General features: G+C 51.6%; 1 protein-coding gene across 2 annotated transcripts; it reads left to right on the top strand.

The window, feature by feature from the left end:
- Positions 1-1,215: 1,215 nt before the first annotated feature.
- Positions 1,216-15,615, top strand: SPATC1L (spermatogenesis and centriole associated 1 like). Of its 2 annotated transcripts, none has more exons than XM_030805977.1 (4): positions 1,216-1,409; positions 7,982-8,334; positions 14,592-14,743; positions 15,061-15,615. In XM_030805977.1, exons 1-4 carry the CDS (start codon positions 1,216-1,218, stop codon positions 15,382-15,384), a joined length of 1,023 nt encoding a protein of 340 aa, XP_030661837.1. In that variant the 3' UTR covers positions 15,385-15,615. The 2 variants fall into 2 exon arrangements, with proteins under 2 accessions (XP_030661837.1, XP_030661838.1); XM_030805978.1 differs by having other exon boundaries at positions 1,216-1,412; positions 7,985-8,334.
- The last annotated feature ends 922 nt before the right edge of the window (positions 15,616-16,537 follow it).

The following is a 16,537-nucleotide window of genomic DNA, read 5'->3' as shown; positions in this document are numbered from 1 at the left end:
GAAGCAGGGAGTCAGGGTGGGTTTCAAGACGGTCGCACTGACTGAGGACAGACGCCTGCTCTAGCAGGACCCCGTGAGCCGCAGCCCTGTGTGACGGCCCTAGGGGCCGTGGCCATGGGTTGGGGGCGTTCTCAGTTACATGCAGGCAGGAGCAGTGCAGTCAGGAACAATTGGTGTCTTAGACACGGGCGCTCGTGGTCTGAGGGGTGGACATGCACTGCTGGACCCTTCTCATCAGGGAGTGAGGTCAGCAGGTGGCCTCCAGCCCAGCCCTCGGGGCCACCCAGCGCTCCAAAGCATGTGGGGGCCATCGTGGGGCTGCCCCAGGCTGGTCTCCCCCACATGCTGGTCTCCCCCCCAGGCTGGTCTCCCCCACAGGCTGGTCTCCCCCACAAGGCTGGTCTTCCCCTGAGGCTGGTCTCCGCCCCCCAGGCTGGTCTTCCCCCCAGGCTGGTCTCCCCCACAAGGCTGGTAACCCCCTCAGGTTGGTCTCCTCCCCCAGGCTGGTCTCCTCCCCAGGCTGGTCTCCCCCACCGGGGCTGGTCTCCTCCCCCAGGCTGGTCTCCCCCGCAGGCTGGTCTCCCACACAAGCTGGTCTCCCCACCAGGCTGGTCTCCCGCATGCTGGTCTCCTCCCACTGCCCTTGCCAGGCCCTCCTTCCTCAAGTGTGGGTGCCAGGGTCGGACCCTGATGAACACCTGCACATCAGATGCCGCCCCGGGTGCCGGGCCCACAGGAAACTGCACCGGGATCCCTGTGCCCTGGGCAGGTCCTATGGGAAGTGCAGCCCACGTGTTACTCGGGTGAAGGCAGCGTCCCCACCCAGCCTGAGGACACTACACAGGGTGGACACCCGACCCTGGCTGGGCTGCTCAATGGGGAGTGGCTTGGATGCCCCCCTTAGAGTACAGTCCCCACATCCCGTGCCTGCCTAATGTCCTTGGCATTCTCGGGCCCCGGTCATAGTGTGGGAGTGGCTGCCTGTGCACGCCACGGGCCTCCAACTTCACTGCCGCAACAGGGCCACGAGCCATCACCGGGGCAGGCAGGGGTGCTGGGCACCTCATCACTAGGGCAGTGACATCACAAGGCATGGAAGGCGGCAGTGGCTACAGAACTCCGTGCCTCGGCTGTTTCTGTGGTGCCTGCAGGCTCTGGGCTCCCACCTCCATGGGGCTGCAGGAGCCGTGAGGGACAAGGAGGATCGCACCCGCCATGGCCGAGGGCGGCGAGCTGATGAGCCGGCTCCTGAGCGAGAACGCAGACCTGAAGAAGCAGGTGCGCCTCCTGAAGGAGAATCAGATGCTGCGGCGGCTGCTCAGCCAGAGCTGCCAGGAGGGCAGCGGCTGCCACAACCTGCTCCCACCCAGGGAGGCCACCTACCCCGAGGCCGGCTCCCCCGGGAGCGGAGGGGAGGCACCGCCCAGCTCAGATGGCCTGGTGGATGGGGGGGTTGCAGGACGCCTGCTCCCTGGGAGTCGAGGGTGGCGGCCAGCTCCCTGACGCGGGAGGTCATGGGCACCTTTCACACCCTCAGGTCTGAGTAAAGCAAGACCGGGTAGTGGGTTCTGCTGTTGCCCTCAGGTGAGGCCCCTCCCCTCCCTTTTGGTCGCTGGCGAAGTGGGAGTGGTCAACCGCTGGCAGGTGGACTGGTCATATGCAGTCATGGAAGTGCCCCTATAGGGGTAGAGCAGGTGGCGTGCAGGCTTGTGGGCCTCCAGGGCCCCAGGCAGCTCTTCCAGGCTGGTCCTGGCTGGCAGTTTGCTCTGCTGCGTGTGTCTCTTCTCCTCCTGGGTCAGGGGCGAGGGGGGTGTCAGACCAGCCACACGAGTCCCATGAGTGCTGTGTCCCATCCACTCATGTCCCCGGCCAGAGCCAGGCCAGCCCCATGGTGGGAAGATCCCACCCTGGGGAGGCCTCAGAGCCACCGACCAGGGGAGCGGGTAGGGACAAGTGGGCGCCTGTCCTTGCGGGGGTGGGAGTGTGGGGCCATGATCCACTCACCACATACATAGTATTGACTCCAACCTTCTGTGGCTTTTTACTGAAAAAAAAAAAAAATATATATATATATATTTTTATATATTTTTATATATTTTATATATATATATTTTATATATATATTTTATATATATATATATTTTATATATATATTTTATATATATATTTTATATATATATTTTATATATATATTTTATATATATATTTTATATATATATATATTTTATATATATATTTTATATATATATATATTTTATATATATATTTTATATATATATATTTTATATATATATTTATATATATATATATATATTTTATATATATATGGTTTGATCACTTTCTGCAAAGTAGTAGGCTTTATTCTAAAAGTTTTGGGAAAAACATTCCCCGTTCCTGCATGTGATTTGGGGTGGGGCTGACAGGTGTACCCTTGACTTTTCGTTGGGATGGTGGGCAGAGGACAGAGTCCTTGAGCACTGCCTGGTACTCCCACGGCCAACCTCAGCTTCCCACCCGGCCGGGCCCGGAAAGGATGTGGTCAGCCTGCCTGGTCCTGGACGATGGAGCAGGCAGCCTCGCCAGTGCCTGTGAACGCTGCTGTCTGCAAACGCGAGCCATGCCCAGGAGGCCAGCTCTGCCACTCACCAAGGGGCCGCTCCAGCACCTGCACTGGGATGGTCGCTTCCTGAGTCCTTCTCAAATGCCAGCCACCACCCTCAGATGTGCACTCTGAGCAGGTGCAGCATGCAGGAGTGCAGGAGGCACTCTCCACAGCCAGGCCCCAGGCCCTGCGCGGAGCTCCATGGACAAGCCTGAGAGCGAGCGTGTCTGGAAGCAAAGAGGGGCATCCATGGCAGCATCCCCACACCTTTGGTCTCCGGTGACAGGCAGGGGCTCATCGCAGGGAGCTGGGAGGAGAGCACCTCGCCAGGATGTGTGGGGACAGTGTGGCTGGGGAACCTGGTGCCTGGGGGCCATGCTGTGCGAGGCCCCAGGTTCTGCGTCTCCATCAGCGGTCACTGAGCCCCACGCTCACCACAGGGCGTTTGCTGGGCAGACCTGCGCTTACGGTGCTGGGCCATGTGCAGGGTCCTGTTCACAGCACTTGTGAGGCCCGGGCACTATGGCTGCAAAAGGGCCCTTAATCCATTTGGTGCATGCGGACCGCCGCAGGCTGCCTGCCCCGGGCTGCGTTGCTGTCCTCCTCAAGAAGGAATCACCCTGGGCTGGACCTCAGGGCTGGACAGAGTGCTGGTGCCTCCCCTGGCAGGAGAGGGGCAGACCCTCGACCCTTGCCCAGGCTGTGCAGTCCCCAGAGGGACCCTTGTCAGGGGCTGAGTCAGGGCGGGGGTGTCCATGACCATGGCTACTGCCCCTGCCCTTGGGTCACCTTGGCAAACCCAGGTCTTGCTGGACACGGGTCTTGGGAGGAGCCTCAACCTGAGGCCAGCAGGCCTTCCACAGAGGGCCTCGGAGCCCCCGCCACAGAGTGTGGGGCAGGTTCAGTGTGGCCCGGGCTGGCAGCGGGGAGGGGCCCGGACAAGACCACCCTCTAAACTCTGCCACTTGAGTGGCAGCGTGTGGTGCACCCTTGATGCTCTGGGCCTCAGCATGTAGCTTGGGAATGTACCTGGGGCTGTGGGATGCTGCATTCAGGACCAGCCCTCAGCAGAACTGGGGTTGGGAAAACCAGCACTGAGCTCCCGCAGAAAAGGAGAAGTTTATAAACAAAGGAACCACCACCAGCAATGTTTGCATGTTGCCAAGACTTCCTTAGCATCTGTGTTCAAAACAGGATGAGTAAAAACCTGCTTTTCTTACGGATTCAACAACACGTGCTCATGGTAAACTTATAAACGCCATGGAGGATGCAACGTTTAAGGCTCAGGCCACGCCTCCGGCCCCCCTCCCCAAAGGCAGCCACAATCAACGTTTTCTTGGGTTTTCTCTGGAACTTTGATGGAGATCTGTGTGTCTGTCTGTGTATCTTTTTGGTCTACCTACACAGGATTGTGCCGTTCCGCAACTTGACTTTTGCCCCTTAACCATCCATTTCACGGCATTCCCCTCCAGTCTTTATCTGCAGATCTCCCTGGCACACTTGAACACTAGGCTCCTTCTGTGGGGGCCCCAGGCAGGCAGCACTGTTCCCAGTTCTCTGTGACCATGGACGCCGCTGCCGTGGGTGGCCTGCGCAGGCACCCTGTGGCTTTGTGTAGGGGATCCCACACGTGGGTCCTCGGGTCAAAGGCTGTGTGCATTTGAAATGTTGAAATAGACACTGTCAAACGCTCTCCGAAAGGCCCCTATACCCCACGAATGGAGGAAGAGGGCGCTGCGCCGGCATCGTTCCCATGTCACAGGAGGGTTCATCTGTCCCCGTCAGCTGGGCAGCAAGGCCTCCAGGTCTTCTCACCCAGGTTTACAAGTGAGTGACGCGAAGGGCCAGTGGGAGCAGCAGTCCTCTGCCTCCCCTCCCAGCTGCCCCATCTTGTTTCCTCGGGATCGTCCTGGTCCCTCCAGCACTGCCACGATGCCACTCTCCATGCCTCCACTGGCGAGGTGTCCCCTGGAGGGCAGCCAGGCCCCCCCAGATTGCCCACTCGCTCCCTAGTTGTTGGTGGTGGACTGTCAGATGATTTCCAACAGTGGTGAGGATTCTCTCTGTGCAACTCCTAGTCACTCCTTCCCTCTGACACGATAGAAGATTTTTCCTGTGTTGTTAGATGTATTTTAAAATGGCCATGCAATATTGCAGATTCAGATGAACCACAATGTAATGAATTCTCCTTCAGTTTGAAATTAAAGTTTTTCTTCCCGTTGAGGTATATAACACCACAAAAAAGGTTTTAAGAATTTTTATATTTAAGGTTATTTCCACTGGATTTCTTTTTTTGGTGTATGTGTGATTTTTTTTACTTTTATGGAGATGGGATCTTCTATGTTGCTGGTCTTGAACTCCTGAGCTTAAGGGATCCTTCTGTCTCGACCTCCTAAAATGCTGGGATTACAGGTGTGAGCCACCGTGCCTAGCCCGTTATTTTTTTTCTTTTTGAGACAGGGTCTGTGTTCCCTAGGCTGGAGTGCAGTGCCGTGATCATGGCTCACTGCAGCCTCGACCTCTGGGGCTCAAGCAATCCTCCTACCTCAGCCTCCTGAGTAGCTGGGACTACAGTGCTTGCCACCATGAGCGGCTAATTAAAATTTTGTTTTTTTGTAGAGGCAGAGTCTCCCTATGTTGCCCAGGCCAGTCCCAAACTCCTGGGCTCAAGCGATTCTCCCACCTTGGCCTCCCAAACCACTGGGATTACAGGCATGAGCCACTGTCCAGCTGGATTTATTTTTTACAAATAGAATCATTGATTCAGAAGGCAGGAATAAATGGTTTTTTGTTTATTTTTGAGATACGGTCTGGCTCTGTCGCCCAGGCTGGAGTGCAGTGGTGTCATCTTGGTTCACTGCAACCTCTGCCTCCTGGGTTCAAGCTATTTTCCTGCCTCGCCGTCCCCAGTAGCTGGAATTAAAGGCACACACCACCATGCCCGGCTACTTTTTGTATTTTTAGTAGAGACGGGGTTTTGCCATGTTGGCCAGGCTGATCTTGAACTCGTGACCTCAGGTGATCCACCCACCTCGGCCTCCCAAAGTGCTGGGATTACAGGCATGAACCACCACACCTGGCCATGTATTTCTTTTTTAAAAAACTTTTAAGTTCAGGGGTACAAGTGCAGGCTTGTTACATAGGTGAACTTGTGTCATGGGAGTTTGTTGTACAGATTATTTCGTCACTCAAGTATTAACCCTAGTACATTAGTTATTCTTCCTGATCCTCTCCCTCCTCTCACCCTTCACCATCTGGTAGGCCTCATTGTCTGTTGTTCCCCTCTGTGTGTCCACATGTTCTCATTGTTTAGCTCCCACTTATAAGTAAGAGCATGTGGCATTTGGTTTTCTGTTCCTGCGTTAGTTTGCTGAGGATAATAGCCTCCAGCTCCATCCATGTTCATGCAAAGGATATGATCTCATTCTTTTTTTTTTTTTTTTTTTTTTTTTGAGATGGAGTTTCACTCTTGTTGCCCAGGCTGGAGTGCAATGGCGCGATCTCGGCTCGCTGCAACCTCCACTTCCCGATTTCAAGCGATTCTCCTGCCTCAGCCTCCCAAGTAGCTGGGATTACAGGCATGCACCACCATGCCCAGCTAATTTTGTATTTTTAGTAGAGACAGTTTTCACCATGTTGGTCAGGCTGGTCTCGAACTCCTGACCTCAGGTGATCCACCTGCCTTGGCCTCCCACAGTACTGGGATTACAGGCATGAGCCACTGCTCCCGGCTGATCTCATTCTTTTTTTATGGCTGCATAATATTCCATGGTGTCTATGTACCACATTTTCTTTATCCAATCTACCACTGATGGGCATTTAAGTCGATTCCATGTCTTTGCTATTGTGAATAGTCTGCAGTGAACATATGCATGCATGTGTCTCTATAATAAAATGGTGTATATTCCTTTGGGTGTATACCCAGTAATGGAATTGCTGGGTTGAATGGTGTTTCTGTTTTAGGTCTTCGAGGAATCGCCACACTGTCTTCCACAATGGCTGAACTAATTTATACTCCCACTAACAGTGTATAGGCGTTCTTTTCTCTGCAACGTTGCCAGCATCTGTTGTTTTTTGACTTTTTAATTATAGCCATTCTGACTGGTGTGAGATGGTGTCTCATTGTGGTTTTTATTTACATTTCTTTAATAAGCGGTGATGCTGAGCTTTTTTTCATATGCTCGTTGGCTGTATGTATGTCTTTAGAAGTGTTCATGTCCTTTGCCCACGTTTTAATGAGGTTGTTTGTTTTTTTCTTGTAGATTTCTTTAAGTTCCTTATAGATGCTGAATATTAGACCCTTGTCAGATGCATTAGTTTGCAAAAATTTTCTCCCATTCTGTAGGTTTGCTGTTTATTCTGTTGCTAGTTTATTTTGCTCTGCAGAAGCTCTTTAATTAGATGCAATTAGTCAATTTTTGCTTTTGTTGCAATTGCTTTTAGCATCCCTCCCCCTTGGTGTGGAAAGCAAAGAAAGTGCACACACCTGAGCCAGCGTTGGACCACAGAGGATGCTCACAGAGCAGGAGGCTCCTCCCGGACCACAGAGGATGCTCAGAGCAGGCTCCTCCTGGGCCACAGAGGATGCTCGTAGAGCAGGAGGCTCCTCCCCATCCACAGAGGATGCTCGTAGAGCAGGAGGCTCCCCCCCATCCACAGAGGATGCTCGTAGAGCAGGAGGCTCCTCCCCATCCACAGAGGATGCTGATAGAGCAGGAGGCTCCTCCCCATCAACAGAGGATGCTTACAGAGCAGGGGGCTCCTCCCCATCCACAGAGGATGCTTACAGAGCAGGAGGCTCCTCCCGGGAGGCCAATTACAGCTGTGTGTTTGCATGGAAACATGGAAACAGGCCCTGTCCATCAATAGGGCAAGGGATAAAAATTCACTGTGTGTGTCTGTGTGTGTGCTCATGTGTACAGAGGTACCAGGAAACAGTTAAATGAACCAGGTAGCTACCAGATGGCTCAACGTGGATAAATCTCAAAGAGATAATGCAGCAGCAAAAAGTTCAGTTGCAGAATAAAATGTGTAGGGTGGTACCATTTATGTACAACTTAAGAAGCATATAAAAGTCACTCTCCAGTGTGTGTGGGCGCACAGGCAGGCAGGAGGCACACAGAAGCCTGCCTGCTTGCTGTGCCCATAGACGCAGCGCTCCCACGGGCAGGATGGGCACCTGTGGCCACTTCACCACATCCAGCTCCTCCTTTTACACCTGAGGCCTGAGGGCAGGGAGGAAGCTCTGAAGCCAGGGAAACCCCGGCAGGTGTTGAAGCTTGGGGTGGGGTGCATAGGGTTTGTTAACATGTTCTCTATACTTCTCAGGAATGTTTTAGGAGCATCAGCCTGACTTCTCATCCCTTTCCTCCCCGCCTCAGTTCCAGATTTCGGAAGGTTCACGAGTGTTGCCCACACGCCCTCCCAGCTGCAGACATCCTCCCTGGAGGACCTGCTGTGCTCACCTGCCCCCCTGTCCGGCGAGGACGACACCTCCCTGGGCTGTGCAGCCCCCTCCCAGGCACCCTTCAAGGCCTTCCTCAGTCCCCCGGAGCTGCACAGCCACCGAGGCACCGACAGGAAGCTGTCCCCGATCGTGAGCCCCTTGCAAGACTCACTGGTGGACAAGACCCTGCTGGAGCCCAGGGAGATGGTCTGGCCTAAGAAGGTGTGTTTCTCGGAGAGCAGCCTGCCCACCGGGGACAGGACCAGGAGGAACTACTACCTCCACGGTATGGCCGGGTGCAGGGGCACCTGGGTGGGCCCCCAGTGCAGGCTGGCAGCTGTGGGGCGGGCACGTCTGGGTGGTCGGGCAGGCCGTTTCTCCATCCAGTCACACAGAGTGGAGGGAGGAGAGCCAGGCTGGGAGGCTGGGGTCCAAGGCTGTGTCTGTCCTAGTCTTTTGTCCATCTTTAAAGATAAAACGGGTTGCTTATCTTCTTGGGAAGTTGTGAGAGTTCTTTATGTGTCTGGATATGAGTCCTTTTTGGGGTGTATGTTTTGCAGATATAGTCTCCCACTTCATGGTTTTTCATTTTCATAATAATGTTTTTTGATGAGCAAAACTGTTTAATTTGATGATGTCCAATTTATTGATTTTTCTTTTGTATTTTATGCTTTTTATGTTTGGTTTAAGAAATCTTTGCCAAGCCCAAGGTCACACAGATTCTCTCCTATGTGTTGTTCTAGAAGCTTTATAGTTTAGGTTTTACATGTAGGTCTCTGATCAATTCCAAGTTAATTTTCATATATGGTGTGAGCTTTGCATGTAGATATCCACCTGAGGCTCAGGCCAGCCTCCCACCGCAGCCTCCCACGTATCTGGGACTACATGTGTATGCCACCAGGCCTGGCTAATTTTTTGGTTTTTGTGTTTTTGTTATTGTAGAGATGGGATTTTGCTACGATGCCCAGGCTGGTCTTGAACTCCCGGGCTGAAGCAATTTGCCTGCCTTGGCCTCCCAAAGTGCTGGGATTACAGGCATGAGCCACCATGCCTGGCCTGTCAATTTTATTTATCTTTTCAAATAACCAATTTTGTGTTACATTGATCTTTTGTATTGTTTTCTTCATTTAAATTGCATTTATTTCTGCTCTGATCTTAATTATTTTTCTTCTAATTTTGGATTTGGTTTGCTCTTGCATTTCTAGCTCTGTAAGATGAATCATTGGCTTGTTTATTTGAAGTTTTTCTGCTTTTTTGATGTAGGCACTTATAGCTATAAACTCTTAGCACTTATGCTCTTAATATGGCTTTTGCTGTATCTAGTACATGCTAGGTTTTGGTGTGTTGTGTTTATAAACTCTTAGCACTTATAGCTAGAGCTCTTAGTGTGGCTTTTGCTGTATCTAGTACATACTAGGTTTTGGTGTGTTGTGTTTCCATTATCATTTGTTTCAAGACATTTTAAAATTTCCTTCTTAATTTCTTCATTGATGCACTGGCCATTCAGGAGCGTATTGTTTAATTTCTATGTGTTGGTATAGTTTCCAAAATTCCTTTTGTTATTGATTTCATTTTATTGCATTATGGTCGGAGAAGATTCTTGATATAATTTCAATTTTTTGATCTCTAAAGACTTGTTTTGCAGCCTAACATATGGTCTATCCTTGAGAATGATCCATGTGCTAATGAGAAGCATGTGTATTCTGCACCTGTTGGATGAAATGTTCTGTAAATATCTATTATATTCATTTGGCCTATAGTATAGATTAAGTCTGATATTTCTTTGATTTTCTGTCTTAAAGATCTGTCCAAGGGTGAAAATGGGTATTGAAGTCTCCAGTTACTATTGTATTGGGGTCTGTCTCTTGATTTAGCTCTAGTAATATTTGCTTTACATATCCAGGTGCTCCAGTGTTGGGTGCACATATAACTGTTTTCTCCTCTTGCTGAATTGACCCCTTTATCATTATATAACGACCTTCTTTGTCTTTTGTTATAGTTTTTGTCTTGAAATCCACTTTGATATAACTATGGCTGCTACTGCTCTTTTTTGGTTCTCATTTGCATGGAATATCTTTTTCTATCTCTTTACTTTCAGTCTATGTGTGTCTTTATAGGCAACGTGTGTTTCTTGTAGGCAACAGATGGTTGCGTTGTGTTTTTTTTTTTTTAATCCATTCAGCCACTCCTCTGTCTTTTGATTGGAGAGTTTAGTGTATTTACATTCAAAGTTTCTTGGTTGTTTTTGACCAAACTCACACACCATCATTCATTGATTTGACTGTGCTGTAATTTTTTTTTTTTTTTTGAGACAGGGTCTCACTTTGATGCCCAGGCTGGAGTGCAGTGGTGCAATCTCGGCTCACTGCAACCTCCGCCTCCTGGGTTCAAGTGATTCTCAGGCCTCAGCCACATGAGTAGCTGGGGTTATAGGCGCGTGCCACCACGCCCAGCTAATCTTTGTATTTTTAGTAGAGATGGGGTTTTGCCATGTTGACCAGGCTGGTCTCGAACTCCTGACCTCAAGTGATCCGCCCGCCTCAGCCTCCCAAAGTACTGGGATTGCAGGCATGAGCTACTGCACCTGCCTATTTACATTCAAAGTTATTATTGATAAGGATTTACTCCTGCCATTTTGTAGTTTGTTTTCTCATTGTTTTGTGGTCTTCCCTCCTCTTTATCTAGAAGAGTTTGTGTCGAATTGGTGTTATTTATTCCTTAAGTGGTAGAATTCACCGCTGAGACTACCTGAGCCTTGAATGGTCTCTGTAGGAACATTTTCCCCTTCAAATTCCATTTTATTGATAATGTAACTGAAATTAAGGCTGTCGAGATAAATAATTTGATAAAGGTTTATTGGAAGCCAAATGTGAGGATCAACCCAGGGAAACACACCAACAAAGTTGAGAGTGTTCTGGAGTCTAAGTCAGAAGGCTTCTACAGGAGAGGCTAGGAGGAGGCAAAGGACTCCTCACACTTCTACAGGAGAGGCTAGGAGGAGGCAAAGGACTCCTCATACTCATGTTGTCCTTTTCTTTGGAGGGTACAACACAGAGGTTACAAGCATTGGCTACAGATGACAACATACAGGCCAACACATCTCTGTGCAAGACAGCTAACCTTTATGATTCAGGAATAAATCGGCATCTTTTCAGTGCATTAATCAGCACATCAGCAATCTGAGGAAATCATGGTAAGATTCTTTACATAGGGACCATTGATCACAAGACCTTCCCAAGCAGGCCAGTCTGGAAGTCTGTTTACTTTTAAACTGTCAAGTGTGACCTGTAAGGTTATCAGATATAAGGCTATTCAGAGTATCTATTTCTTCTTGAGTGAACTTTGGTAGTTTGTGTCTTTAAGGAATTGGTCAATTTCATCTAGGTTGTCAAATTTATTGGCGTAAAGTCATTCCTAATACTTCTTTATTATCCTTTTTATGTCTGTGGAATCTGTGCTAGTGGCATCTCTAATTTCTGTTAGTGGTAATTTTTGTCTTCTTTCTTTTTTCCCCTAAGTCTGGCTAGAGGTTTATCAATGTATGGCCTTTTTTCTTTGAAAAATAGGTTTTTGGCTGGATCTTACAGAGCCCAGGATGGACTAGAAATCATTTCTAGCACCTATACTAGAATCATTTCTCATCTATTAATCCATAGCATGTTTCTTCTACCTCATTTTTGCCTTGGTGGGGGGATGGGAGAAAGAGCTTGATTCTTTTTTTTTTTTTTTTTTTCTTGAGACGGAGTCTCGCTCTGTCGCCCAGGCTGGAGTGCAGTGGCGCAATCTCGGCTCACTGCAACCTCCACCTCCCAGGTTCAAGCCATTCTCCTGCCTCGTCCTCCTGAGTAGCTGGGATTACAGGCGCCTGCCACCACGCCTGGCTGATTTTTGTATTTTTAGTAGAGACGGGGTTTCACCATGTTTGCCAAGCTGCTCTCGAACTCCTGACCTCGTGTTCCACCCGCCTCGGCCTCCCAAAGTGCTGGGATTACAGGTGTGAGCCACCGCATCTGGCCAAGAGCTTGATTCTTGATGAGAGAAATACATTGATACAGAAGGAGGAGATTACACCTGCTCCTCCACGCCCCTCATTGGCCTAACACACTTCTGTGTAGTGTGTTGACGTACCTCTTCTGCAGTCTTGAAAAGTGACTGGGAAAGAAATATACTGAAAACTACAAACATTATTGAAAGGAATGAAAGAAGACATAAATGACCAGGCACGGCAGCTCACACCTGTAGTCCCAACATTTTGGAAGGCTGAGATGAGCAGATTTCTTGAGCCCAGGAGTTCAAGACCAGCCTGAGCACTGGGGCGAAACCCCATCTCTACCAACCCCCCACCCCCAAGTTAGCTGGGCGTGGTGGTGCATGCCTGTAGTCCCAGCTATTCAGGAGGCTGAGGTGGGAGGATCACTTGAGCCCAGAAGGTAAAGGTTGCAGTGAGCTGAGGTCGTGCCACTGCACTCCAGCTTGGGTGACAGAGCGAGACCCTTTCTTCAAACAAACAAACAAACTTGTGTTCACAGATTAGAAGACTTTATATTGTTTAATAATCAATAATTTTGATATGGATTACATTGGATCTACAGATTCATGCAATCCCAATTATATTTTTTAATAATCAATAATTTTGATACGGATTACATTGGATCCACAGATTCATGCAATCTCAATCAGAATCCCAGTGGCTTCTTCACAGAAATTGACAAGCAGAAACTTAAATTCATATATAAGTGTAAGGAACCAGAATAGGTAAAATGATCTTGAAAAAGGAGAACATGGAAGGACTCATACTTCCCAGTTTCAAAATTGACTATAAAACTTACAGTTAAGACTGTGGTACTGCCATAAGGATGGACATACAGATCAATGCAATGGAATGGGAAGGTCAGAAATAAACCTGTACATAGACGGTTTTCAACAAGAGTGCCAAGACAATTCAGTAGGGACAGAATACTGTTTAACAAGTGGTGCTGGAACAAAGAGGTATCCACATGCCAAGGAATGAAGCTGGGCCTTACTCCACACCACATACACGGATTAACTCAAAATGGATCAAAGACCTAAGAGGTCTCAAAGAGCTGAGGCCAGAAAACTCGTAGAAAAGCCATAGGGGTAAATCTTCGTGACCTTGGGTTTGACAGTGGATTCTTAGAGATCACATCAAAAGCATGAGCAAAAGAGAGAAACAGACAAATTGGACGTCATCAAAAGTAAAACAAAACAAAAAAACAAACTTTTGTGCTTCAAAGGACAGTATCGAAAAAATGAAAAGCCAACAAGGAGAATGGGAGAAAACATTTGTAAATTGTGCATTTGAAATGGGACTAGTATGCAGAATATTTAATAACTCTGACAATTCAACAGTAAGAAGACAAACAATCCAATGAAAAATCACTATAGGACCTGAATAGATATTTCTCCAAAGAAGATACAGTATATAAATGGCCAATAAGCACATGAAAAGATGCTCAGATCACTAGCATTTCACTAGTTAGTGAAATGCAAATGAGATACTGTTTCCCATCCTCCAGGAAAAAGATGGACAAGGTCATGTGCTGTTATGGACTCGGATGCCATCAGAGGCTGTCCTGGGGAGGGGGGTTCGGAAGCAGGTTTTGTGGGAGCACTGGAGTCTCCTAAGTAATGTTGAGGAATTAATTAAAATAGAATGTCCTGGGCCAGGCGCGGTGGCTCACGCCTGTAATCCCAGCACTATGGGAGGCGGAGGCGGGCAGATCACCTGAGGTCAGCAGTTCGAGACCAGCCTGGCCAACACGGTGAAACCCCACCTCTACTAAAAATACAAAAACTTAGCTGGGTGTGGTGGCACGCGGCTGTAATCCCACTACTCTGGAGGCGGAGGCAGAAGAATCGCTTGAGCCGGCAAGGCGGAGGTTGCGGTGAGTGGAGATTGTGGTGAGTGGAGATGGCGCCACTGCACTCCAGCCTGGATGACAGAGTGAGGCTCTGTCTAAAAAAAAAAAAAAAAAAAAAAAAAAATCCTGCCAATCCAGCGATCCTCTTCTCAGAGGTAGGAAAGAATGAAGCAGTTTTATTGAATAAACATTAAAGCAGCCTTTGATGCCCAGAGGTTGCCAAGACAGAAGGACTCTCCCCCCTCCCAGCCAAGCCGACCGGCCCTGTTCCACAGGCGTCCTCGCTGGAGGGGACCCGTCCCAACTCACACCTCCAGGGCCAAGTTCTTCTGTCCTCGCAGGGGCCGACGCTGGGGCAGGCTCCCACGCTGGGGCAGACTCCCCCGTGACAGGGGACCAGTCCCCAACCCCGAGATTAAAAGGTTTACCTCATCGCAAAGGGACAGAAGGGAGCCGAGGACAGGGCGAAGGGAAGGCTGTCTTGTCCTTTGGCACTTTAAGAAGCTCCTTTTCTTTCAGATTCTATTTGCCAGACAGTGGGGGGTGGCGGCAGGTGGGGGGAGGGGGGTGGAGGAGCCGCCCCCCACGTGGCCGAGGGCACCCTCGAGGGCAGTGGATCCTCGCGCTTCCCTGACCTTGTCCCCGGCCTTCCCTCCCCCAGAAATCCAGAGCTTTGCGGGCGCCGAGAAGGACGCGCGCGTGGTGGGCGAGATCGCCTTCCAGCTGGACCGCCGCATCCTGGCCTACGTGTTCCCGGGCGTGACGCGGCTCTACGGCTTCACGGTGGCAAACATCCCCGAGAAGATCAAGCAGGTGCGCCCCGCGGGGAGGGCGCGGCCAGGAGGGTGCGGGGCGCTCGGTCCGTCCCTGTGAGGTCCCCAGATCTGGGCTCCTGGTCAGGCACTGTCCGCAGGAGGGGACCCCGGGGACCCAGGCGGGCGGCGCAGCCAGGAGGGTGCGGGGCGCTCGGTCCGTCCCTGTGAGGTCCCCAGATCTGGGCTCCTGGTCGGGCACTGTCCGCAGGAGGGGACCCCGGGGACCCAGGCGGGCGGCGCAGGGGTCGGCCCTGGGCCTGGAAGTCCCCGTCCGAGGGCCCCGAGGTCCCCCCAATCCATGCGCTGCGCCCGCAGACCTCCAAGTCCCTGGACGGCTCCGTGGACGAGAAGAAGCTGCGCCAGCTGACGCAGCGCTACCTGGGCCTGAGCGCGCGCCTGGAGAAGCTGGGCTACAGCCGCGACGTGCACCCGGCGTTCAGCGAGTTCCTCATCAACACCTACGGAATCCTGAAGCAGCGGCCCGACCTGCGCGCCAACCCCCTGCACAGCAGCCCGGCCGCGCTGCGCAAGCTGGTCATCGACGTGGTGCCCCCCAAGTTCCTGGGCGACTCGCTGCTGCTGCTCAACTGCCTGTGCGAGCTCTCCAAGGAGGACAGCAAGCCGCTCTTCGCCTGGTGAGCCGCCCCGCGCCCGCCGCCTTGCCTGCAGTAAACGCGTTTGGTCCAACCCGGGGCCGCGGTGCCTCCTGCGCGCCTTCCCGGAGGGGAAAGGGCCGCGCCGCCCGCGCGCGAGGCCAGAGAAGGCCCCTCTCCCACCCGTGCTGGGCCCCGACCGCAGCCCGCCGCTGCCCGCACCTGCGGAGTGCTTGTCACTCCCCATTAAAATCATCCGTTTGCTTGTCTGCCTTTACCTCTGGCTCTTTGAGGGCGTGGAGGGCGTCTCGGCCGCTGCTCCGCCTGCAGGAAGCGCCGCTCGGTGCTCATGGAGGGAAGCCAGGAAGGACCCTAACCCCTCCCCCCTCCGCCTCCCCCACCTACTCCTCCCCCCGGGCCTCCGCGCCCACGCGCTTTCCCGCCCGGGACGGCGAGTCCTGTCCCAGTTTGGGTTTCCCCGAATGCCGAGCTGGGGCAAGGACTTGGTTCTGGCAGATGGTTGCGCACCCCTGCAGGCAAAATGGGAACGCAGCCCCTTGTTCAAAAGCGAAGAATTCTAAACGGCAACAGCTGCGTTACAGTGAACCTGGGCCTTAGGACTGAGCAGTGGCAACGCAGGCGGGAGAGCGCCTGGGAGCCCGGAGACCGTGGGGGTGCTGGGGGTGGGCGAGGACAGGGGAGCCCCGAGACCGTGGGGGTGCCGGGGGTGGGCGAGCACCAGGCAGCCCCGAGACCATAGGGGTGCCGGAGGTGGGTGAGCGCCGGGGAGCCCCGGAGACCATAGGGGTGTTGGGGGTGGGCGAGCACCAGGGAGCTCTGGAGACCATGTCAGGTGCACCTTGCACCATCCTGGAGCGGGGAGCTGGGGAGCTTACCCATCAATTCTCCTCCCCCTGGGTCATCTCCCTGCAGGAGGCCAGAACAGCGAGAAGACGGGCCCTTAGTGAATTGGCGGGACCTTGGGGCTGAGGAGATACCCAGTTCCAAAGTGCTCTGGAACGAGGGGCATTTACCGTGTCTCAGGGGAGTTTTGGCTCATGCCGCACAAGCCAGCATGCTCAGCCTGGTCCTCACACTGTCTCAGCAATAGTGGCTGGGATGGCAGGGCTGTCACACATTAACAGTTCAGAGCTCGATGGAGACTGCTGGGGACCCCACTCTGGCTGGTCGCTACAACA

This window comes from Nomascus leucogenys, chromosome 25, assembly GCF_006542625.1.
Source record: "Nomascus leucogenys isolate Asia chromosome 25, Asia_NLE_v1, whole genome shotgun sequence".
Classification (NCBI taxonomy): domain Eukaryota; kingdom Metazoa; phylum Chordata; class Mammalia; order Primates; family Hylobatidae; genus Nomascus; species Nomascus leucogenys.
The sequence above is the reverse complement of the archived record's forward strand: the minus strand, read 5'-3'. Positions and strand labels throughout refer to the sequence as shown.